General features: G+C 38.0%; 1 protein-coding gene across 13 annotated transcripts in view; it reads left to right on the top strand.

The window, feature by feature from the left end:
• MYO3B (myosin IIIB) overlaps window positions 1–26,182 on the top strand; it is a 211,238-nt gene that overhangs the window by 6,000 nt on the left and 179,056 nt on the right. For 11 of the 13 annotated variants that reach the window (XM_026852307.1, XM_026852319.1, XM_026852312.1 and 8 more), the window contains 2 exons: window positions 24,299–24,482; window positions 25,995–26,129. In XM_026852307.1, the coding sequence (XP_026708108.1) occupies window positions 24,299–24,482; window positions 25,995–26,129 (319 nt within the window). Of the gene's footprint in view, window positions 1–4,169; window positions 4,187–18,060; window positions 18,123–24,298; window positions 24,483–25,994; window positions 26,130–26,182 lie in introns of those variants that run through there. The other 2 variants (XM_026852313.1, XM_026852317.1) reach the window with 2 other exon arrangements.

Here is a 26,182-nt window from a genome sequence, read left to right as displayed (position 1 = left end):
TGTCATTCTGCTAACATCATAATTACCTTACAGATGGTCAGCTGCTATCTGTGAAGTGTTGCTCTGCTTGCAACTGTATTTGTTAAACTTTTTTGTTTCTCAAGTAATGAAATTAAAGCTATAAAGCTAGGCAAAATAGCTGACTCCTGATTTCAACATAACACCAAGAACTTTGTGAAAGCTACTCACTGAGAACATATACTTAAAAGTAACAGTCACTGACTGTTGTTGCTTCTCAAGGTGGCCTTCATGCATTTGTAGCAATACAGCTGTATTTGACTCAGGTTGCACCAGAAGTGTTAATTCCATTCGTGAACATTCCTGAACAGGGTACAACTGCCCCTGTGATTGTGGGCTTGTTCAGCCACTTATGTTTTCTACTGTTGCTACTTACTAGAGAGAGGCTTTTGAACTGAGTGGTGGGTGCATGGCATGATAAAATACAGATCTCTGTGACTGCTAAAATTCTTCATTACATTTATTAGGGATCTTCAGCCTCATCTCTGAAAGAAAATACAGTGCTTAGTTTCTATAGGCCTTACCTGTTAGCTTCCTTCCTTCCTTCAGGTGATTGTTATAAATCATAACTTAAAAGCTGCTAGTCTTGAGTTACAAGTTTGTAGTGTTGATGGTTTTGATGATGGGTAGTGCCTGTAGTATTGGATGAGGAATAAGCTTTTACAACCTTGATACTATAAGAAAGAATGGATTGTGAAGAGTGCATCCTGTACTGCTTTCATTATAACTCCTGTCTGAAGAATTGACTCATGGTATACTTTTTCCTGCTTCAGTTCTTTGCCAAAAAAATAAAGTGGTAGCTCTCTTTCTCATCAGGATTCATGGCACCATCAATGTCAACCTATAGTGAAACAAAACCCGGGGATTTTGTTATCAAAAATTTTAAAAAGAAAAAGTAGTTCACTGAGAATATTAATACTGTATCTGACACATTTTCCAAGTAAGGATTTACATATCTAAATGTTAGCTCTTTAACATGAAAAAAAAAAAAGTTATTGCATGGGGTTCTTATGCATGTGTGCAGTAACAAGAGTAGTTCTTTTTATGTTGTTGTGATAATGGAGCTAATGACAAGACAGTTGGCGCTGTCGCGCTAAGGTGATCTTCACTCTTGCAAGACAAAATATAGTTAGATTAGCACATTTTTGCAGAGATACGCAGTTATCCATGTGTATAAAAGATTTGACTCCTATTAGCCAGCAGATGCCTATGTCCTTGACAAAGCTGCCTTTGCAAGATAGATGTATCAGTAGAATGCACAGTGATTTGTACTATATGCCTCAGTTTCCTCTCCAAAATGCTTTGTGACTTGCAAATATATAAACATTTGGGGGACTAGGTGGAGGATCTTGGAGTATTGCAGTGATCCCTACTCTAAGGCCCATGTGTATCAGATTGCCATAGCACCAAGTAAACCCTCTACTCTGTCCTTGACACAGTTCCATGGCAGCTGTACTGAACTCGTAGGTCTGCAATTTTTGTGCCTTATCTTTGCTGCCTTCCCAGTCTTTCCTCTTTCTTTGTGGACCCAGGTGTGCAAGCCTCAGAGCTTGCTGACTGCAGTCCCGCATCTCCTCATTCCAGGTGTGCTGGTTTTTTTATCTACGGCTTTCATGAGATAGAAGTTTTTTTCAGAACAATTGCTTAGGAGTATGTTGCTAATAAGCAGCACACTGTAAATGCTTTGGTAAAGGCTTTATAATGTCCTGCAGTGGGGGAGGTATCCTGCAAAGGGAGAGGGCATTTGTTTTACCATGGGCTGCTTGAGTCCAGCTGCAAGGCTGACACTAAATAAAGATTTGAGATTTGTGTGGAAATGGTGTGTTGTGTGCAAAAATATACTGGGCTCTTATTTAGGTATAAGAAGGTAGAGGTATCTCTGACGCTTTTTTTGTGGATGATAATGGAAAATGTGGGAATATTTAGGGAAAATTTTCTTCCTGTTATTGAAATCTGAAACAGGAAGTGCTGCTTTTAAAACTGAGAGAGTGCTGTCTCTGCTCTTTTTAATTTTCTGGGTAGGCATAGAACTAGAATAATGATGCTGATCCCAAGGTGGACCTTGTATTTATGTCTGACTACTACTTGGAAAAATAAAAATTCCATCCATTGTTTCATAAATATTTCCCTGTGCAAGCAGAATTTTACTAAACTCTGCCAGGTGGGGAGTTTTCTGATTCATTGTTCTCTGCTGCTTCTATCGTCATCGTAGCAAATGTCTGAGAAAGAGAGAAATGGTTTACGATAGTTCAGCTATAAGAATAATTTGTTCTGCTATTCTTTGTTGACCAGTACTGTTGCCAGCTCTTGTCTCTTCGATAGTCTCTCTACTTCTACTCTTTTCTATTATCCAGCCTAGCATGAACTGAAGGATAGAAGGGAGCTGTAGTTAACTGGACCTGAAAGACAAGCAGGGATAGAGGTTTTAGAAACACTTCTTTCTTAAGGATCTCTCCTTTTTTTCCCTGAGTAAATGTATACAAAATTGTCTGATCAGCAGTAAATTTTAACATAAAGTAAGAATTACCATGAACAGAAAACAGAAATAGAGAAGTAGCTTCATGTGGTGCAATGATTTCCAGAGAAAGGGTTGCCCTGTTAAGGGTTAAGAAGGCCTGAGGGTCAGTCCACTGAACACACCAAGACTGGCTGGTAAAAAGCGGTTTGCTTTCAAATACTCAGCAGCTCACCCCAGATTTTGCAGCATCTGTCATCTTATTGAGGCATTTGTTTTAAAAACCATTTTTACAGTTCTCCAGTATAGTTGCCCTTTGAGTTAGAAAAAGGAGAACTTATTGGAAAGTTCCCTGTGCCAGTTATTTCATACTTTTTAATACATTAACTTTGAGATTAGCCAGCAAAACCTGGAGGTATAGGCAGAGCAGAAGCTGTTCTCCTTCAGCTTCCCAATCTCTAATTTTGTCAGCTAGGCAGTCTGGATACCACCTATGTAACCAGTATCCAGTTACTTCACCTCTGCTGCAGGATAACCCTGTCATGTCTGTAGCATGTCCAAACAACCTGTCACTGAGCTATTTGTCACATGGTTGCATTTGCTCTAAAGAATTGATATAAAACCTGTTCTGAAAGGAAAAGATAAAAATATTAAGAACTCCATTTCTGATATTGAAAGTAGTATTGCTGTTGCTAGCAGTTTTCCTGGATATATGAGGAATAAACTTATACTGAATGCATTAAGCAGGAGGAGTAGTAAAAAAGTGTAGAGTGGGATGGCAGTTTTCATGTATCTTTGTAGTCTTTAGCCCTGTATTTTAAACTTACTGGAGGACTGAATAATAAATGTGATTAATTCTATCTCACTTGTAAGAAGAGGGCATGTTTGGAGCACATCTTGTTGTCTTCACTTGTTCTCTCATCGTTTCTGTCAATAGTTACATGGATGATCTTTACACTTTGTGTGTAGCCTGTGAAGTGGATATAAAGACCTGTCAGACTACCTTTCTGATACATTTTCTTCTGAGGAAACAAACCTCACATAAATGTCACTTGCAGTATGAGCATCTGTAGCAGATGGAGCATTGAATGGCTCTGAGAAGCAAGGCAGGAAAGATTGAGATGAGATAAATATGGTAGATATGGAACATGATTCAAAAAATTTCCTGTGATTAAAAATGAATTTAAAAAAGAAGAGTTTATCTTCAAAAAATTACAGGGTGTTTAAAAATCACCTATCTTTTGTACTTTTGGAGAAGTGTTAAAAATTATTTGCAGTTGTGTTTATAGGGAAAAATCACCCATTAATTTATCTAAAAGGTTATTTTTTCAGCTGTGGGTCTTAAATTCTTTTGTAACAAACATTTTCAATATGCTGAAAGGTATGGAATTTGTTTATAATATATGTCTGGTAATGATGCCTCATGTTTTGTGGCAAGATCACTGTCTCAGTGAAAAACAATTATAAAACTAAACTGATTGCTCTATTGAAATAATTTGTCACCAAATGTAGAGGAAGGACTGGTGTGAGTCAAAGAAAGTGACATCAGTTTAGCAACAGATAATAAATAGGAAGGTGATATTAGTGCAGCTCCCTTATTGGTGTTCCTTTTATAGGTCCAGGGAATGGAAGCAATTTATATGCTGGCAGAAGGTTTGGAGGGTCTGCAGAAGTCAGCTAACAATAAACTGAAGGAGTATGCCAGTGACTCATGTAAGTAGGCTAAGTTGCTTCTCAGTAGTGGTAGTTTGGCCTCTTTCCAGTTTCAAGAGTGAAAGATTATCACAACTGACTGTCATAAAGTATATGTTGTAATACAGAGAAACTAGCTGGTTTAATAGCTGCACAAAAGGTGGCGGCGTGGTGATTTGTGATGGCATAGGGTTGCTCAGCTGAGAGCTTCACAGAGTTCAGCAGCACTGCTGAGAAAATGTGCTTGCTTTCACACTCCCTCATAGCAGCGAAGTGGCTGCTGTGAAATGAACACCTTCTTTTGACCAGTCTGTGAAAAGGCATTTGGAACAGAAAATTCATCCAATCTCTGAGCTGGAAGGCAAGTGCTCTTTGTGATAGGCTGAAAGACTGGGGGTGCGACATGTACAAGGAATAGCTAAGAATGAGATTTAGAGTACTTGTTAAATCAGATAATGTCCTTTTGTGGAGACCTGCTCCCCCCTTCATAAATTAGAGTGATCCTTCCACATGTAAAAGTCTGTGTGTCCAGGGGCACATCTTTTACAAACTGATTAGCTTCACAAGAATCAAAATGGGAAAAACAGTGGTTTAGCCCTCAGGGCTACAGTGTGGACAAGAAGGCTGCAATGCTACTGCTTCCACAAGGTGTGATTCTTGGTACAGCTATCTTAAGTTTTCCTCATATTTGCCTCCACATGCGGCAGTTGTTCCTCCTGATTCCTGGCAAGTGTTCCTGAAGTGGGAAGTCATGGGGGTGGCTGTAGCTGCCAAATACTAGTAGGTTCCAGTTTTCAGAGAGTTCTCTGGAGATAGTTAATCCGAGTTTCTCTTTTGATTGGCACTATCAACTCACTCTGTCATCTGGTTAATCTGTACATACTGCTGACAGCACATGCATGCACAAGCTCAGGGATTGCACAGACTCGGATATTGCAGCCGAGTTTCTGTTTGATTCTTATTTGCAGTTTACCATGAGTTGACTGAAAGAGAATACAGGGAATATTAACCACTTGTGAAGGAAGGACTACAAACAGCTCCTCAGGGAGCAATGACAGAAACTCTGATAACAAGTATATGAGGCAAGAAACTGCTAGTATAATCTTAAACCAGAGTGAAACTGGAAACCCCCTGGGTCTGACAGCCAGTAATCAGCACTGCACGGCAAAACAACACGAGGACCACAAATGAGGTCTTTGAAAGTCAGGAGGCTGGCAGTAGAGTGGGACCTGCCGAAGTAGCTGGAGACGTATCCAGCAATCAGTACCCCAGTGCTGCAAGGGCTCAATAAATTATTTTTTTACTTGGTGGAGCTCTGAAGAAGGTGTTTCCCTTAATTACTGTAGTCCCTCGGAGGCACAGAGGAAAAGAATTGACTGCACACAAGTGTGTCTCTAGATCTGTAAAAAGTCATGCTATATTTCTCTTCTGAAACAGATTTATTGCTGTCTTCCTTCCCCCATGCACTAGCAAGCGTTTGCAGTAACATACCATTGCTGGGGCTTTCACCTTCCTCTTTCTTTTCATCATCCAATTGGCTACTGTCTCTGTGCTCACGATCTTTCATAAGAGAGACCATGTTCATTGGTGTGTTGTTGAATATGTCCCCCATTACCCACATGCTTGAAGTGGGTTGGAGAGCAAGTTTTATTTTTTCTTGTAAGTATTTAGCTTTTTTGTCATGCTTTCCTGTCTGTTCTGAATGCAGTCAGTTACAGATACATACTCTGCTTGTTCTAAGCCAAATAATTAAGTACGGGTCAGAAAATTAATGGAAAAACTACATACAGTTACACTTCTGTCTGTGTATCAGGAAACAGTGCATGGAATGCTGCCACAAAGTTACACCAATATCTTCATAAAAAGAAGTTGCTAGAATTGTGACTGCTGGGACTATTTCTTGTAAGGAATGTCATGAACATTGTACTACCACTATGAGAAATTTATTATAGTTTGGTTTTAATAGTTGTAAAGTGACCTATGGTGTAGCTTTCTGTCTTTATTTAATCTGATTTTTTTGCATCTTAGCAATGGTATGTTTGGAGAGATGCAGAAAACATAGTAGTAGCATGAAGTTTTAATGATGAAAACTTCTGTAAACTTTGGATGGTGCAAATGTATAAACCTTATTTCTCTACCTGAAATATGGAGTAATATTTCTAAGTAAATTTTAAATATCTCCTTGTACTGTGTTGTATAGGAAAGGGAAATTATTAAGAGTGTTTCAGGAGGCATTTACTCTAATATTCAGAATTAAATGAAGGAAAGGTCTTTGCCAGTTCTTTACTGAACAAAAGTGAAAAGGCTATATTCCTCCTTATTAAAGTCTTGATGACAAATGAGTATGAATATTTCATCAGCCAGAAGAGTACTGTGTTACAGTTCAATCCTAGTCTTATGCTTTCATGAACTCCAGAGATTTGCAAATCAGAATAATTTTATAATCTGTGGCAAAGACTAATTTTGTTAAACAATATATACTAAATTGCCAAAATTTTGCAAGAGCTGTTTATTTAATAGAAGGAAGAAAACTATTACATTTGAAAATAGGTTTTGTGAGGGATTATTATTTTAAGAGTGGGTCCTGAAATAAGGTTCTGCTTTACAGTATGAGATTTTGTGTAATTAAACATTGGTTGTCTTAATAATTACTCAGTTAAGAACGGTGTGTCCTTATGGCTTCAAATGCTTGCTTATTCTGTGTGGAGGAAGAAAAAAAAAAAAAAGACAGAGAAGAGTTTGTTTACTTTAAAATATTTGCCTTACAAGTTCCACACCACACTCCTTTTGATTTCAATTAATGTTTTCTATGTAAACAGTATCTAGCATGAGATACGAACCCCAATGGTTATTAGCAGGCAATACTGTAGTATGCACATCTTCATCTGTCTTCCTTTAAGGATGTGAAAATCGTGACTGTGAGAAAAATATATCTGGCTTATCTGTTAATAGGGCCATTGGATCTCACTGGTTTTGCCTCTTGATATGCACTCAAGGATCTGGACATCTGTAGGTCTTGGTACTCTTTGGCTTGGAAAATGGGCAATTTTTGCATGTTCTGAGAGAGGCTAGCCTGAAAAAAGACTTGGGTAAAGTGGCAGTAGGCATTCTGCAGTGAGGACTGGGCTGCCCTGTGAGGGCAGGTGAGCTGGGAGCCATGGGTTCCAGCAAGGCAGTAGGGGCCATGGCTGTACCAAGCAGGGACATCCTGGCAGGACTCCAGCAGGGCGAGGGGGCCAGGCCCAGGGATGGCAGCCAGGGTCAGTCCGGTGACTGCCAGGCGAGTCTGTAGCAACAAGGCAGACTCGAGGTCTGGCTAGGAGATGAAGTCCACAGGTTAGGGTTTGAGCCTGGATGAATGGGGTTACATGCTCAGGCAGAGGCATGGCTGTAGGATAGCTCAGACAGGGACCAAGGGTGATGGCCACAGATTACACACAGCTCCCAAGAGAAACAGATGCCCTGACATTGCGAACTTTTGCAAAACTGGATAATCCACTTTGTTGTTTATGTCTCTCTCATGTGCTGGGCTTTATTCTGTGCTGATTGTTGCAGCTGATAAGCAGTTTTACATGCTGGTCTTGCTTGAGTCAGAGCTCACATACCTGTCTGCTGCAGGTCTGTTTTCTCCTAATATTTTGGATTCCGAAACACCTTTGTTATGTCAGAGTAGAGCCCACTCATGAGTCATTCTGGCATGGATGACTTCAGTTGCTGACACAATCTAATTGCCTTGTCAAGGATTAATTCTGTAGTAGTTTCCTTTTGAGTGATCATGATAAGATCTTTCATCAGGGACTTACTTGACTCATAAACTAACTTGCATGATTGTCTCTTCATCTTTTGACAGCCATATTTTTAAAGTGTTTTCTTTGTATGCACAGCAAAAATCAAACCTCTAACGGATTTCATTTTTACATGGAGTACCATATCCCTTTGGGTTTTTTTGACATTGCACTGTATTTTCTTTATACATCTGAATTAGCAAACACATCAACTGCTTCAGAATCTGACTGCATCTCAAATTTTTTCTTCCTTCTTCATTGTCATCCAGTAGCTGAAGATACAGAATGAACCATGGTTTACAACTCCTCATTTTTCCACCTCCTTTTTTGTCCCTGGAGCCCAGAAGGCCAGTGAATCTTTTCTGAAATCATTATAGGTCTGAGGTCCTTAAAAGAGAGAGTTACTGTTCAGAGATCAAGTTCAGCAGACCATGGCTTTCTCTAACCTGTCCTTGTCAGATGGGTATTTTTTTCCCCCTAGAAACCAAGATATATGAATTTGCAGTTTCAAAATCACCAGTCTTTGTACTTTGTGGCCTTTTTCTGGCTGACCTTTCTCAGTAGTGATGAGAGAAAACCAGTGTTCATAGTCTGTAACATTATTTTCTAGTGTTTGCTGTAGTACCTCTGCTTCCAGTCTCATGAGAGCAGTGTTTCCTGTGTGTTCTGGACTGAACTAGTCAAGGGATCTGTAGTCTTACCTTGGAAATACTTTGTTTCAGCATCTCTCAAAAATGGGATTGGATGCTAAACCAGTATCTAACTCCAGCAACATTGGTTATTATCATATGCAGCCTCTATTAAAAGACTCGGTTACATGAGACATGTGCCTTGATCCCATTTATGTGTGTGCTTAAAGTATGGTTGTTAATTTACAGCACAAGAAATATATAAAAACCTAGACGATAACACATAGAGAGACTTTGTTTCTGAGCTTTGACCATTTTCCAGCTAATGTTATGCTTCACATTGGACTAATAGATTGTGAAAAGTTGAGCCAAATGTGAATAATCACTAAAGTGTGTTAGGGGGTAGGTGAGAATCTTCACATAAGGCCTAAAGCCATCAGCCTCTCCAGAAGGTGGCAAGTAATAGTTTGATGGAGGAACAGATTACTCTCTTCTTAGATAAATTACTAGTAGCTTGTGTTTTAGGGAAGCAGACAAAGGTGAATTACCTTAGAGATGGGGATGGTTCATAAAGCAAAAATGATTGCCAAAGTAGGATTCCCTTCTGTGAGGGGGATATGAGCTGAAAAAGAACTGTGAGTTTATTACATAAGAAGACTTTTAAGGGCTGATCTGAGTCTAGATGGATGTAGACTTGTTTCTTTTAATTTCCATTCTCTTGTGACTTTATAAACTTTGTTAAACTGCATTGTCTATTGTGGATGTAGTAAATAAATTCTTTTATTAGTCATGTATGTTGACCTGGTTTGGTCAACATAATAAATAAATACATAATAAATACATAAATGTATCATCCCTGGGAGGGATGATACCAGTACAGCCAGCTAACTTAAAGGAATTTGTGCCTATAGGCTCATGCAATCCATAGATGCTGCTGAACTACTCTCAGGCAGCCAGCAGCCCAAAGCATTTCTTAGAGGCTGTAAAGGATAGTGGAGCTGTGCAGGCCAGAGCACAAGCCAATAACTCAGTGCTGAAGAAGAGGTATTTCCATTGCTGAAGAGGAAATCTCTCTGGAATGCTAGTGAGAAGCCCAAGGATTGCAAAGGAGTATAAGGGTAGAGGACATTATTGCAAATTTTACAAATTGGGAAATTAGAGAGGGAAAAGTGAGATGTTTCTAGGATATGCACAAAATTCTTCTGTACCAATACCTTAGCCTATTCCTATATAATGCTTTCAAGATCAGGTTTCTTCCAGCTCCTGTTAGTTGCTTTCCATATGGTGGTTGCCTTCACTAATGTAAAGGTTGAGCAGACTGTTAGGTCAGCATGTCTCTGAGATAACATCCCATTTTTAGAATTAGTTCAGTTTTCATTAATGAATTAACTGGACATATAAATATTTATGACTATCTCAGATATCTGATTACAACAGGAAATAAATAATTCATTATAGAAAATTACCTTTGTACAATTGATACCACAAGGATATAAATCAGATATGGCAATTTCCAAAAAAGCAGCACAATATATTGGTTTTGTTGGAACACCCTAAAGTGAGTATCTTTTCGGTGCAAGCTGCTGTTCTGAGTAACAAACCTTCCATTGTGTGAATAGGAGTGATGTGAGAAAGTCTATTTAGAGAAATGTGCAGATAATATAAGTATGTTGACAGTTGGGACAATTTAGGGAATCTATATGCAGCATATGATTTCTCTTTGATGTTGGGAAGTTTCTGTGTGTAAGTCTATCAGACCACAAGCACCATTTTGAATGGGGGTGTATTTGCCTTGTCGGTTGTACTTCTGCTTCTCTAGATTGGTTGAAACAAACTTTGCACCTGCTAAAAGCTAATAAAGAGTAAAAAATAAATTTTGATGAGTGAGGGACATTAAATAAAGGATTGAATACTCTGTGTGACAACCAGTTATCAAGCTTTAAACTTAAACAGGGAGGCTAGACTTCAGTGGGAGGTTTTGGTCACATAGTGGGTTTGAAGAGGAACCAGCCCAACAAGGAAAGTCAGAAGATTAAAGAAAAGGGATTCTTATCAGCCATTTTAAAGGAAAATCAGCCTCTCTTTCCAGGAAAAGGGTGCTTGCTGCAGATATCAGGAGAAGAGAGCAACGGTGTTTCAGAGTAAATGGCACAAGCTTGAAAAAAGAGATTGAGGACTCCTGGTTATGGTGAGTTAGCTGAAAGAGTTTGAGATGTCAGGAAACTGAGCCAATGAAGTCCTAAAACAAGATGTTTATTGTTTTGACTGTTTGCTTATGTTCCTTGTAACAGCTAAAGAAAAGAGGTTTTCAGAAACCCTCTTAAGTCTGTGTATATATCTGTTATACCTCACACATGTCTTTAAAAATACACTTCTTGTGGAGCTCTGAGAGACGATTTCAAGGCGCTGAAGAACAGGGTGCCAGCATATCTCTGTGGCTGGCTGAGCTGGTCCACAAAGTCATGTGTCTGATAAAAGAAGCCAAAATGCATGTGCTCTGAGCTTCAAGGGACACTTATAAAGCTAGCAGTCCACAGGGATGCCTCTGCACTGTTACCTGGGGACAGCTGATGAGATTTCTGTGAGGGCTATTGCAGCAGAATATTTCTGTAATGTTTAGAGATGTAGCTTGGGATGCCTGTCTAGGAGACACCTATCAGTACAAGGTATTACTAATTGAAAGGTACTAGTTCATCCAGTTAGTAAACTGAGAACCTGAAGCATGTATAAAATATGATTTCTGAAGGTACAGGAAGTGAGTTACACTGAAGAGTATCTCTTGAGTTCTCCTAAATCCTAGGATTCTATTTGAAGTGTAAACTGTCCTTATAATGCTATCTAATAAAAGGACAACCCTAAAATAGGTCAGTGAAATCCTTACACTATGTCACATGATATGAGTGATCCAGTTAATGTTTGAGCTTTTATTCTGCTTCAAACTTTGCTTTTTTTAGTAGGTACTCTCAGCTTAAACAGAGAGGTGGGAGCTGGGGTTATTTGCAGAGAGTATCCTCACTGAGAAAAAAATGACCGATTGCTGTATGACGTGATAGAACATAATGTCTGTAGGTTAAAGTATTGTTAAAAATTTGATGCAAACATAGTGCTTCAGATCCTGCTTCATATTGTGTGTACAATCTAATTTACTTACTTTTGTGGTGAAATACTTAACTGATTTCTCAGTTCAGTTCTGCTTGTGGTAACATACATGTATATTATCTATTCTCTCTATTTTTTTTTTTTTATTTGTTGAAAGGTATCAAAAAATGTTTTCCTCTTTCAAGTTCTGAAAGCCCACAGTATCAAACACAGAGTTCCATAAACTGAACAATACCTAAAAGAAAACTGAACATCTGCTAATGAACTGCTAAAGGCTGGTTATTCCTTGTCAATAGTTACTGTACATGGCACAACATCATTACATGTCACGTTTTCTATTTGTGCATTAAGTTCAGGCATTCTCTTAATTTTCTACAGAAGCATCTACAGCAGCCCAAGAGTTAATCTGGGAAAAGAGGCCAGTTTATTACTTTATTCTCAGTTTTAATTCTATTCTGAAAGTTCATGGATGATTATTTTTTGTTGTTGTTTTTACTAAATTGTTCTCTGTTCAAGATCACAGCTTCTGGAGGTGTTAAGCTCCTCAAATCCCCTGAATCAGTAGGAATTGAAATTGATTAGTGCTTCTCAGTGAGAAACACCTGGCAGGAGCAAGCTCTGAGAATTTTTGCTTGTGTCCATATTGGCATCTGTTGTTTCTCCTGGGATGCTTGTACCTTTTCCTTCAATGGGATAGCTGAGTACATCGGAAATGCATTTTTGTATGCGCCTGTACAGCAGGCCTATATGTAAATTGTGTAGACTTTCAGGCATCTTCCCTTGTGCAACAAAGACAAATGAGATCTTTCTTACTGATGACCATATATCAGAATGTATAGTAAAGCATACCAAGCTCTAAATTACACTTGGAAGTTAAAGTCAGGCTTTTAACTGAATGAATATCTGAGAGAATCTGCAGCAATGTTGTTTGCTTTGCAAGTCAGAATATATAAATGCAAGTCATGAAGAAAAGGTCCATCAGTTATTATATTTTACTCTGGAAAGCTATTTTCACTTCTCGCCCTGCCCACCCCCCCACCCCCTGGAACTAGCTTCCCATCAGAGTTTGCTAACACATTAATCTTTCTGCTTGCCTTAAATAATAATAAACAGTAAGGTCTTTCCTGGGTTCAGATCAGCAAAAACAAAAGTTGTTTTTGTTCCTCTCTATAGATTGCAACATTATTAAATAATGTATACAGGTATAACAGCTCTGAGCAGTTTCTATGTTACCACTCTGTCCTTTTCTTTCACCTATCTGTACCCCAAAATCCCTAACTGATTTTCAAGCTCTATAATTAACTGTGAGCAGCAGTGGACATTGACATTGTTCGGCCACTTTTTGTCAGTCTTTTCAGCTGGGAAGATGTCAAGCCAATTGCTTGTGGTTTTGCCTTGGTCTTTGTTAGTGAACTCAGCTTAGATGGATATAGGCCCAGATAGCATAACCCGAATAATACATTTATAATTTATTAAACTTAATTCTTTAAAGGTTCTTTTGATAACTGCTCCATGAAGATAGCTACTGAAGGAAGTTTAAAATTAATGGATTTTATCTCATATGCCTATTATTATTTTTGAAGCCTGTTAGAGAAGAGAAATTATGCAAATTGGTGTCACGCTAGGCTACTGCACACATGCTGGTAATGCATAACAACTAGCTCACTGATGAAAATACTTCATCTTAAGCAAGAGTCATTGTCAGCACTGAGATGTTCTTTGTATCATGGTTAACAGTTTATTATTGTTTTTCTTATGGATAAAAGAGAGTGTTCTCATTTAAAATCCTCATTAGAATAAAACTGCTGTAAAAGTAATGATGGAGAACTATAGTGATGAATTATGATTGATTACATTATACAATTAAGGTATATTGTGAAACAATAGGCAGATCCCTTCAAAAAATTAAGCAGTTGTTGCTCACTCTCTGTGAATGACTAAGTGGCGTAATTCTTCAGCTCCTGCATGTAAAAGACTTGATAAATAGATCAGGCTCAGGATCAATTAGTGTCACAATGATCTTTAGTATTAATGAAGCAAAGCTGCTAAGATTGAACCGGTTTATCTGTACCGTCTATGACAGCATCTTAAGCTAACATGCACTGCATTGTCTGTCTAGTACTGGGCATGGGAACCAATACACAGAGCACACAGGTTTGTGCAGCACTGGCCGATACAAGCAGTCCCTGTGAGGAAGATATCTTAGTCCTGAAGAATTCTGATATCCTTAGCAGGACAAAAATCCAATATCAGATAAGCTGGTTACAGAAAATAGGTCGCTAACGTAAGTTTGCTGTTGTTTTCTTCCCAGGTTTATCCTACATCTGTCTTAGATTTCTTTTTCCTCATCGGTACACAAAGCATATCAAGCTTTTCTGATTAGACTACAGTGAAGAGCCTGGTTTTGGTCTAAGGGTTATCATTCTGTTGTAGCCCTTCACCCTTCCATTTTAACATTAACACATTAATTTTGTTTGCCCTGTTAAATTGCTGCCAAAAGAGGCAGAGAAAACCTTCTCAGATATTGATTTTTCACACATGGGGACTGTAGCTTGTAGTCACTTGATTTGCCACCTGCAGTTTATAACTGAATGGGCTCATGGGATGATAAACTTCATTTTAGTGCCGAGTTCCCAGCCTGAGGTGAAATTGATGTGTTAGCTGTTAGTCATTTGTAACTGCTTTAATGTATTTTGCTTTTTGGAATTCTATTTAGATGACTAATATAAATAGCATTTTTGCAGTAGAGATGCCACTGATCAGAACTTGCTGTTTGAATTGTTGATCCTACCTGGCTTTCAGATATTTGGATCTGGTCTTGGATATTCATTTCTGCTTAATATTTTTTTTTTTTTGTCTTTCTGGTTTTCATTGTTAGATTTATCATATAATAATTATGAACTATTATCGTTATGAACTGTTATCAATTTTATTCCACATTTGGTCCTTGGAGATGTATATATGGAACTGATTAGTTAGCAATCAAACAGATGAAATGTATTATAGTTGCTCATGAATGAACAGGGGCTTTATTTTCAGTAGTACTCAAAACTTCACTAGAAGTTTCTGTTGATTTTTATGTTAGTACCCTTTACCTCACAGGATAAGACAACTCTGCAAAAATACTTGGTGTACCATGTGCAGGAAGCGATTTTTTGCAATCATTTGAATCTCAGCAAAGCATTCAGTCTTTCATCACTGAATACAATTTTTACTGTTGGTCCTAGCTTCCATTATAGGTTTTCTTAAATACACAGTACCAGCCAGAAACCTCAGAAGTGTAATTTTTCAATTAATAATACATTTTGTTAGTTTTGGGAAGACACGATAAAAATATATTTCTTGCACGTTAGTGAGAAGTGCAAGTTTGCTTTACTAGTCATCTCGGAGGATTATGCAGTCTTTATATGCCTTGACTTAGCTATTTTTTTGCTTAACTTCCAGTGTCAACACTGATTTTAGGATATTTATGTTGAACCTTAGTGAAAGTCTTTTGAAGTTTTGTGAGAAAATCCTTTCTCACAGCACATTGGATCCAGATTTGACGGAAAATTAGAAATCCTCTAAATAAATATGTTTCCACAGTTTTCATAAAAATCTGTGTCAGGCTAGAGGAATGAACTGTAAGCAGTATCTGCCATGAGTGGGATACAGGTTGAATTTTGTCCTTGATACATTCTGCTTTGGTTGTTTCATCCATGTGCTAACAATTCCACCTTAAACATAGCAGAGGTCCTTTTGTGGTATCAGAGGAAATAAAAAATCATAATTCTTTGTGATGGTAGGAAATTAAAAAGATACAGATGTATCAAATTCATTCGTTTCACTGTTCATGAAACAAGCTGCTTTGTGGCTTTCTTAGTTTTGTGAATTACTGTTTACAAATCTTTTCACTTTAGCTACATTTCAGCTTTTGTGCATATTGATTTAGAGAAGTTCAGCTATGGTAGACCAGAATAAAGCATGGTGTATCTATGAAATTCTATGAAAATGAGTGGGATTGAATGATTCTAACAGAAAGAAATTTGATTACTAATATAATACCACTGACATCAGTGAAGATTAGATAGAAGAATCAAAGCACTGAGAAACTTTCTGAAGTACTAGTGATCATTTTTATTAAAAAAGATGGAGTGGCTTGACTTCACCCTCATCTTTAAGACCTTCCTACTCTAGAAAACCCTATTGGTTGCTTGTTCTGTTCTTGGTCATGCAGTAGATTGAGGCAGTGTTTAATTTAACTTAAAGTTCAGGGCCCCTTTCTGTTCATGCTAAGCAGATCTCTTTAAGGCTAGTACTACAATGTCTGCAAGTCCCATTCAACTAAAAAATGGCTTGCAGGTGAAGCAAACTGATATGACTGTTGGAGACAGCAGATGTCACAAAGCCATGAGTCTGTTGTAAGAAAGAAGCAACTTCAGAATGAATTACTGGGAAGCAGGAGACACTTGATATTTGAGGGAGATGCAATTATGAAGGACCCAAGATGCCAGTAGTATTACCTGGACTCAGTGGTAGATAGAAGTTTAGGAAGACTGTTGTGGCGCTTGCTTGGGAGTCACAGGATGAGGTGCTAAATAGTTCTGGAGTAAAATAACTTTGTGACCCAGCAAGAGAGTTAGCAGTGCATCCTGATCTGACATGGGTCTTCAGGAAAGGCTGAAAATGCATACCTGATAAGAGCAGCATTAGATTTGCAGGGTAGCTGGTCAGGGGCCAAGCTGTACTTCACATTTGCCAAAATGCATCCTAGATCTCTTTGTTTATGAAATTTGCTTACCCAGAGTAGTCTGCTTTTCTGTTTGATTTATGAACAATACAGAAATGATCAGTCATTGGACAAAGGTTAATGCTTTACTCATAAATATAAGGGTGCAATAAGAGTTCACTTATAAAAAATTCATAATGCAACAGGTTATGATGCAATGAATCTAAATGGAAACACGCAACTGGATTGTCTGGTCTAGGCACATACGTCTTTCCTACCATGCATATTCCAGGATATCAATTGAGAGATTTCTGGTTTAGACTCAAACATTTGATCGAAGAATTTGAATTAAGTTTATAATCTTATAAATGCTTGTGGTTCAGAACTGATTTTGGTGTGATTGTGTGAAATTTTCATTTGACTAGTGTTCAAAAAATCAAGTTGTTTTTTTCTCTTTATTTCTAGAGAAGGAGATGACACCTACATTTCTCTGCCATGACATTAGTAGCTTTTTTGTGGGGACTTTGTTGTGGTTGATCTTAGGAATGGGGTTGTGTTTCATGCTGTGATGAACTAGAAGCATAGACAAGACAAGAAACTAAATGTTCACAATGCTTTCCTCAGAACTAGTGTCCAAACACAATCCATTGCCACTGCTTATCACTCTATTCTGGCCCTGTGGCTGATATTACAAATCTAAAAGCTTAGATTATCTAGTCCATCCATATAAAGGAAACAGAAGGAAAGAAAGTAACAAAGATACTCCTGCATTTAAAGGACTTTATGTAGAGATAGAGAGTGTAGGTAAGCACAACTAGTAAAAAGTTAAAAAGCTTTATGTCAAAGTACATGGAAGGGCAGAACATGTTTCCCAGTTACATCCTTTACATCTCTGTTTTGAATACCCACAGTTTCATGGTTTGTATAATCAACAGATTATACTCACTGTATAATCAATTCACAATTCTGTAAACTGAATTTAGCAGCAGTGTTCTCAGGGTTCTACTGTATAAATAATAGCAGTTCTATTCCTGATTGTCCTATTTTTCCCTTATGTCGGTCTAATGAAAAGATGTGATCAGTTAAAGTATGCTGCTTTTTGTTTGTAAATTGTATAGCATCAGTAACAGCTTTTGAACATACTTTTATCCTTCTCCTTCACCTCCTTCCATCACTGACCTTTATCCTAGAAAGAACTATGCACATCACATTCTGCAGTCTCTCTTTCCGAGACCAGTTGAGAACAGTTATAGGATGGTGTGTTGATGGATTACTTTGTATGCTTTATTTGAAAATATTGACATTCTCTTTGTTTTAACCTAGCAGTGAGAAACAGCAAGAGGAGACTAGCAAGGAAGCTGTTCTGACTATTGATTTTCTGGTGCCTTTTGGTGGTTCATTAATTCCTCTAACAATTGCTTCTTAGGTAGCTGTCTGGGTGTGACCATTACTAGCCAGCAGAATTGGGGCTGTCATGGCTGGGTGAAGCCATAGCTAAGTCAACTTCACCTACTGAATTCTTCTGTGAGTTATTCATTTAGTATGGAATCAAAATTGAACTGCCTACAAATAGTGAAATACCTGCATTTTGAATATGACATTCTTATTGTTCCACAGTATGTGTAGATACCAGAAGTGTAAGCCAGCTGTTTCACAAGAGAGACAAGAAGGGCTAGACAAATAGAACATTGCAAAAATTAGCCCTGTGCATGAATTCTTCATGTGGAAACAGTATGGTAAATTTTGATTCACTAGCATTGACTGGTGTTGCTATTATGTCCCTACCAGTGATATTAGAATTCAAAACTGTCTAGTACTGTATACCATGACTATTAGAAAGCACCAGGCTGGAGTGAGGCTCTTAATAATTTCAGAACCTCTACAGATGTCCCATTTTACTGTGAGCTAGAAAAGGGTGCGTGCTGGAAGGCAGTAGGCAGATCACTGTTGTATAGAAGTTGAGCAAGGCAGCACTGAAAATAGAACAGTAATTGTAAAGCTATTTCTGGCACTGTTTTTCTTGCTTATGAGTCCCTCTTGTCCCTGAAATTTCAAAGCAAGCTGTGATAATAAATTTTATATAAAAAGTCGCTGATTTTATTCCAGGAGTAATTATAACAAAAAAAAAATCTTCATGTAGATACTTTATATAGGGTTTGTTTTTTTGTTTTATCTTCACAACACAGGTGAAGATCACAGTAGAACTTCTAGGACACCACATACTTTTCCATATGGCTATTCTGAGGCTGTTCAGAGCCATAGAATACAATTGGAAGGCTAGTTCACAGAGGGAAAAATTATTTATGTCCATAACCCATATTTCTTTTATAATATGTTATATTTTATATCAAACAATAATCTAGTCTGTCTTAGGGATACTGTTAAGAGGTTATAATACTCAATCACGGATTCTAATGTTGAACTTACAGCGAAATATTTTTTTTAAAATGTAGATAAATGTTATTTTTCACATTTACCTGACTGCAATCTAAGTTAGTCTGTCATGCTTGGTCTGACTTAATTTGTTCTGATTATTAAAGGTTTTCAAAATAGAAAAATCAACAACTAAAACATCAGCGTGTTATCAACATTATTCTCACACTCAATCCAAAACACAGCAACGTACCAGCTACTAGGAAGAAAATTATCCCTGCCAAAACCAGAACAAAGTGATATGAAGAATTCTTAGCCCAGGTGGCCAAGAAGGCCAATGGCATCCTGGCTTGTGTCAGCAATAGAGTGGCCAGCAGGGACAGGGAAGGGATCTTATCCCTGTACTTGGCACTGCTGAGGCTGCACCTCGATTCCTGTGTTCAGTTTTGGGCCCCTCACTACAAAAAGGACATTGAATGACTCGAGCGTGTCCAGAGAAGGGCAACAAAGCTGGTGCAGGGTCTGGAGCACAGGTCATACAAGAGTGGCTGAGGGAACTGGGGGTGTTTAGTCTGGAGAAGAGGAGGCTGAGGGGAGACCTCATCACCCTCTACAGCTACCTGAAAGCAGGCTGCAGAGAGCTGGGGATGAGTCTCTTTAACCAAGTACCAAGAGATAGAACAAGAGGTAATGGCCTCAAATTGGGCCAGAGGGGAAGGTTTAGACTGGATATTAGGAAGTATTTCTTTACTGAACGGGTTGTTAGGTGTTGGAATGGGCTGCCCAGGGAGATGGTGGAGTCCCCATCCCTGGAAGTGTTTAAGAGTCGGGTTGACATAGCACTTAGGGATATGGTGTAGTTGAGAACTGTCATTGTTAGGTTAATGGCTGGACTAGGTGATCTTCAAGGTCTTTTCCAACCTAGATGATTCTGTGAAGAAACTCATGATATTTACTTTAATGATGGTAAATATCTCTTTTTACGGGTAAATGAAAAAAACGCTGTCAATGACTGAAGCCTGTTAATAATTTTTGTCTTACCCTATTCTTTGTCTTGGTTGGTCAACTTTTACAAGATTTATTTTAAGTTAACATACTATCTCTGCTTTAAAAAATAAATCATGCTGTTTGACCATATTTAGGTCGAGAGCAGTTTGACCAAAATCATCAAGTTGTCCTTACTTTTGCTTTGTGTTCTGTCTCTTCCCAAGTATGCAAAACAGGGTTTGGAAGAGTGCTGTGGGCTTATTGATAGCATGTAGTCATTCCACAAATAGCGTAAGTGTGTGGAGTCCCAAATAGCTTTGTGTAAGATGTTCCCTATCCAGTAGAGTTAATTGCCAAAGTGTAATTTTTCAGCATCTGGTGTGGGCTATTTTGCTTGCCTGCATGGAACAGATTTAACCACTGAGAAACCTCCTCCAGCTGGTGGCAGAAATCATGAAATACTTGCAATCAGTAGGTGCTCTAATAGGTTAAGGCTCCCTCTGGGGAAGGCATTGCTAAGTTTTTCACAGCTAGAAGCCACTCTTTGTACATCATTTCAAAGCCCAAAGACATGTGAGGCCTGATGTGGGGGGAATGAAAGGAGAAGTTTCTTCCTAAAGAAATTTCAGCTTCAGCATTTTAGTGCTTCTTCTGAATATGGGGTTGTTGTAAAAGTGGTTGCATTCGTATGTAACTTTTCACTGTAGAAATAAAAAGGAAATGACAGCCCTTGTTTTAAAAAAAAAGGGCATTTTGTTTTCTGAAGCTCAGAAAATCAGGAAATGGGGAAAAAAAAAGTACACATTCATTTTACAACTTCAGCTTTTTCCTTTAATGTTTATGTGGATTGAGAGCAGCTCTGCAGAGAAGGACTTCGGGAGTAAAAGCAGATGGAAAACTGACTATGAGCCAGCAGTGTGCACCCACAGTCCAGAAAGCCAGTCACATCCTGGGCTGCATCAAGAGATGTGTGGCCAGCAGGTCGAGGGAGAGGATTCTCCCCTTCTACTCCACTCTCGTGAGACCCCACCTGGAGCTCTGGGGCCCCCAACATAAGAAGGACATGGACCTGCTTGAGTGGGTCCAGAGGAAGGACATGAAGATGATCAGAGGCTGGAGCACCTCCCCTGTGAGGACAGGCTGAGAGAGTTGGGGGCATTCAGCCTGGAGAAGAGAAGGCTCCAGGAAGACCTTGGAGCATCCTTCTGTTACTTAAAGGGGACTACAGGAAAGGTGGGGAGGGACTCTCTATCAGGAAGTGTAGTGATATGATGAGGGGTAATGGTTTTAAACTAAAAGAGAGTAGATTTAGATGAGATATAAGGAAGAAATTCTTTACTGTGAGGGTGGTGAGACACTGGCAGAGGTTGCCCAGAGCAGCTGTGGCTGCCCCCTCCCTGGCAGTGTTCAAGGCCAGGTTGGATGGGGCTTTGAGCAACCTGGGCTAGTGGAAGGTGTCCCTGCCCATGGCAGGGGGTTGGAACTAGATGATCTTGAATGTCCCTTCCAACCCAAACCAGTCTATGGTTCTATGACTTTGTGAGTTTTCTTAAAAAAAAAATCCAGATTTTACAATATTGAAGATAATAGCTATTAGAAGTAGTGTCCATAATAGATACTGTTCTTTTGCTCTTTTGTGATGTAAACCATCTACATCTATCATGGGAATGTCATAAGAGTTACTATGTTGTGTGCAATGGCCACTTTCACTGATGGCAGATGTAGAACCTCATTTGGATATGTACTGCTTGAATTCAAGAAGAGGCTGTTTTAGTTTAAGCTGAAGATGTTTATGGTATGTATGGCAAATCTGATTTCATGTAATGGAATGCTGCCTGTAAATGCTGCCTTGTTATCACAATGCATAGAAGTGCTCACTCACTAAAATTTTTCTTCAGTCCTCCACCAGGACTCCATCTGTAAAAATTTTGTGTTAGATTTTATTCTGTGAACATTGTCTTCTGGTATAAAGAAATGTTAATGTATTTTGTAAATTTGGAGATACCAAAGGATTAATTATTAATCAGAACAAAAGCAGGCAATGACACTAGATTGTTTTGGTTTGTTTTCGGGAAAAGCCTATTTATCCACAACAGCTGCTTGGAAGGAGGCATCGTAATAAATATTACATTGGTACAATGAGTGCCATGCATCATTTTCTGGACAATTTGTGTGATAGGGAAGTTGTTATAGGGACAGTGAAATAAATATCAGTGGGTTTTGGGTGGTTTTTTTTGGTTGTTTTAGTTGGGTTTTTTTTTTTGTAAGGTTGCATCAAAGCTGTTTGCAGTCTATTCTTCTCTGTTTCTTTGCACAGGAACGTCTGTAGCATTTCTCCCAAAGCATTAAAATCACAGATGTTCAATCTGTTTGGGGTTTGGGTTTTGGTTTTTGGTTTTTTTTTTTTTTTAATCTGAGATGCAACTGTTCCAATTTATGTTTGTATTCAACACCACACCCGACCCTGCAAGCAAACCTTGCTCTTAAGGTTGGCTTATCGGGAGCTATCATGTGGCTGCAGTCTTCAATGCATGTAGTACAGTCTGTTCACTGATTTCAGAGAAATTTTTCACCTGACCTGCTTCTCTGTTGAGGTGCTAACTGTATGTGTTCAGAATATTGTTATTTGCTTGTGATGTGCTATATTGGATCCAGGTAGTGAGGAACTGTCCTAATAACTTACATTATTGACCCACAACCCCAGATAAATGACATTGATTCTAGCTTACTTTTTTTTTTTTTCCCCTCACCCTTCTCTTCTTTTTCTTCCTTTGCATTTTTTTGGTCGAGACCAAAGCAATTTGCTATAGTATTTGGCACCATCTTTGGTACAACTACAGTTTTAACCAAGGAGGGAAATAGAGTTTTTTTCTAAATGTGCCTGCCATTGTTTAAAAAAACAGTATACTTCTAACCTGACTTTGGCAACAGCCATGTTTTGTGCCTGTTATATGGTAAATTACTTTAACAACATGTAAACATTTTGTCTTAGGATCTAAATGAATTTTAAAATATTTTCTGGAAAGGAACAAAGCATGCAAATGAGTTTACATATATGCTTCCATTTTGCATATTGCTATACAGACCTGCATTGCATGTGAATTTGCATACAGGTTACTTTCTTCTCTATCATGAACAGAAAGCACAATTATTTCTTTAATTAGATTGAAGAGCTGCTACTTCATTCCTTATTGTTTTATCAGTTTCCCCAGCCTGGCTTCTGTTTCTTTCTGACTAAATTGCTCATGCCAAATAGTTGTCATTGATGCTGGAAATAGTGAAGAGGTAAATAGGACAGCAAGTTTTTAAAATTACTTCAAGCAGGTTTGCAGATATCAGACATTCTTAGAAAGAAATGGCTCAAACCTTAAAATTGAAGTGTATTTTTGAGGTGCTAGTTGATCCATCTCCAAAAATCAAGAGCTTTTGCAGTCAGTCTTCAATTGCTTTTGTCAAGATCATTTTCTTATTTTTTCTGCTTCGGCTTGTTCATGGATCTCAGACTTTACATCTCCTAGTTAAATGTACAGATAGCTGAAGTGGTCTACCAAATGACAGCCAACAAATGGGCAAATAATATTTTTTCTTAGAGAAACCATGAACCAGTCAGCTTCCCTAATGATGAATTATACAAGAAGGTTTAATTAATCTCAAACTTCATCCTTCCTTTCTCTAATTCCAGTTCAGGGACAAGATCTAGGTTCTCACTAGTTGAAATGAAATCCTAAAATGGTATTGGCATTTTCCTAATCACCAGAACTTGCTATCTGTGTAATTTCAAGGGTGGGAAAGAGCCTTTAGCATAGGCTGCAGTGATCCATACATCACTCAGGAGTGTTTGGGGAAACAACTCCCCTGACCAGGAGATTTCATGAAGGTGGAGGTGTAGTCAGCCAGTGTATCTGACCATAATTTCAGCTGACTGAAATATAGAGCTAGAGGCAAGTGCAGTTGTTGAGAACATCTCCAGTGTTGAATGTCACCCTGGTGGTGTACCTGTTGCCTATTATAAAATTAATTTGTGTTTGATGATAACAGCCAGCCCATTCTTAACTTCTATTAAACTAGTTATATGTAGCCCTGTTGTAGATATGGCAGATATGAAGTGTTACACCTGCTGAATGCCTGTCTGGCAATTATCTAGGGGGCATTAGACAAAAATATAAGTATGACATGGCTTTTTAATGCATGAGAAATAGGGCCATGCATCATGAGCCATGTTAAACCAATTGTGTAAAATGTCCATTAAAAGAGCATGCAGTAGAGGGAAGGATCAGATTTTGTCAGAACTTGTTAAAATTTGTTCAGAATGATGCAGTGTATGGGGCAATGTTTGAAGCAAATAATACATACAGCAAAGTAAGTAAAGAGGTCTTCAGAGTTTTCTTCCATTTCTTCATTTAGTGATCTTACCTTTCTGTCTGTATCACAATCAGTTATGATTCTGTCTGTATTTTTTCTCAAATTAGGATAATATTTGATTTCACATGCCTTCTTTAGTACAAAGTTATTTAGGGCTTCCCACTGTATGTGTGTCTGCTTTGTTTTCCAGGAAGCCATTGTATGGATTGTTTCAATATAATTCCAGTATGATTGGACTAGAATCATTAGCTGATCCCTCAGATATCTGGGAAATTATAGAGACCATTGGAAAAGGCACTTATGGTAAAGTCTATAAGGTCGCCAGTAAGAAAGATGGGAGTCTGGCAGCAGTAAAGATTCTGGATCCTATCAGTGTAAGTAAAAAATACTAAACTGTACCTTCATTGTTAATATAAAAGAATTCTCAAACAAAGTTGAAAGGTAAATCAAATGTGTAAGATATCAAAAGCGTCCTGAAGGGAGTAATTTTGCAAAATGCATTGACAGAAGGAGTTTGGTACCAGCACCTGAAAGCTGCAACTTAAAATTTCATCATCTTGTATGTTATTTGAAGACAGCATTTACCTAGTTTCTTTTTTCGGTTTATGTTATTCTTCTGGTACAAATTTAGGTGTCTCTGCTTGGAGCATGGAAATGATAAGAAGGCACAGAGGCATTCCTCTTAGGGGGCTGCTATAGCAGGGAAAATACAAGATGTTGTTAAACTTAATGTTCTTATTTTATCGTGTGTACTCCTTAAAACAATTATGTTTCTCATCACAGAAGTACTGTGAACTTTAGGATATTTTATAGTTATCTTTTAGAAGTGGGTAATACTGTGAGGCAATAGTTAAGATAAAACCAGAAGCACAGCCCAAATTCTCAGAGGTGGTTCTGTGCCAGCTCCAGTTTTAGTGAGTATTAAATGCCTAGCTTCCCTTGGGAACCAAGGCCCTTGTATTCAATGGAAGATTTAATTGACAGCTGCTCAGGTTGGATCAAGCTGGAGTTTAATCATGACAGCTGAGCTAAAATACTTACTAAAAAAAGTTATGCTTCTGTCATCTATCACAACTGAAATTCTTCTTGGTGTTTTCTTGTATAAATATGACGAAGGTAATAAATAAGATTATATCCTTTTTAGCAAAATGCAAAAACAAAAAAAAAAAGAAGAAAATGCATGTAAGAGCTTATTTTCTAATAGTCAGTCTGTGCAGAAACAAGGAAAGATTCAGTGCCTAGGTACTGTTCTGAGTGGTGGCCTGTGTGCTGATATTAAACAGTATTATGTAATTGTCTTTCATTAACAAATATTTAGTAACATGTGCTTATTTCATGGGTTTTGGTTTGTCTAATTGTTTCCAGTGTATGTCTTTTCCTCATAAGAATGTCTTTGTTTCTATTGAGGTCTCCTTTGAGGTTTTGTGAAATTGTTCTCTGTTTGGGTCCTGTCTGATGACCATAGAAAAAAGACTGAATCAAAGGTTCATATTTTTACAGTTAGCTTACACATTTAAAATATGCATGTTTAAAAACAGGTTAGAAAATAATATGCATGAAAATTTCTTATTTAGACAACTGAGCAAAGTTAAGTATAATTTTTTCTCTTCTGGTTAAGTATATTATGCTTATCCTTGCAATCCTTGAAGAGCAACTGCTTGCTTTACACAGTTCACATTTCTGTATGTAAAAAAAGCAGAAGTGGCATGATTTGGTGTGGATTAAATTTACAGCGTTGCGTGAGTACTTTCACCTGCATTAAAGTAAAACCATTTAAATGTGCAAACTAAATAAAAAATAGTTCTTTTTATCTGTGAGATGTTGTTTTTCTTTCCTATGAACTTACTGTGTATATATGTTCTCTATGTTTGTGTTTTTTTATTTAGGATGTAGATGAAGAAATTGAAGCAGAATATAATATTTTGCGGTTTCTTCCCAATCATCCTAATGTTGTTAGATTTTATGGGATGTTTTACAAAGCAGATCAATATGTGGGAGGACAGCTCTGGCTAGTACTTGAGGTAAAAACATTTTGATAACATTACATCTTAACTAGCAAATATTGGGGATAGGG

This window comes from Athene cunicularia (assembly GCF_003259725.1).
Source record: "Athene cunicularia isolate RWA chromosome 7 unlocalized genomic scaffold, athCun1 chr7_part1, whole genome shotgun sequence".
NCBI lineage: Eukaryota > Metazoa > Chordata > Aves > Strigiformes > Strigidae > Athene > Athene cunicularia.
The sequence above is the reverse complement of the archived record's forward strand: the minus strand, read 5'-3'. Positions and strand labels throughout refer to the sequence as shown.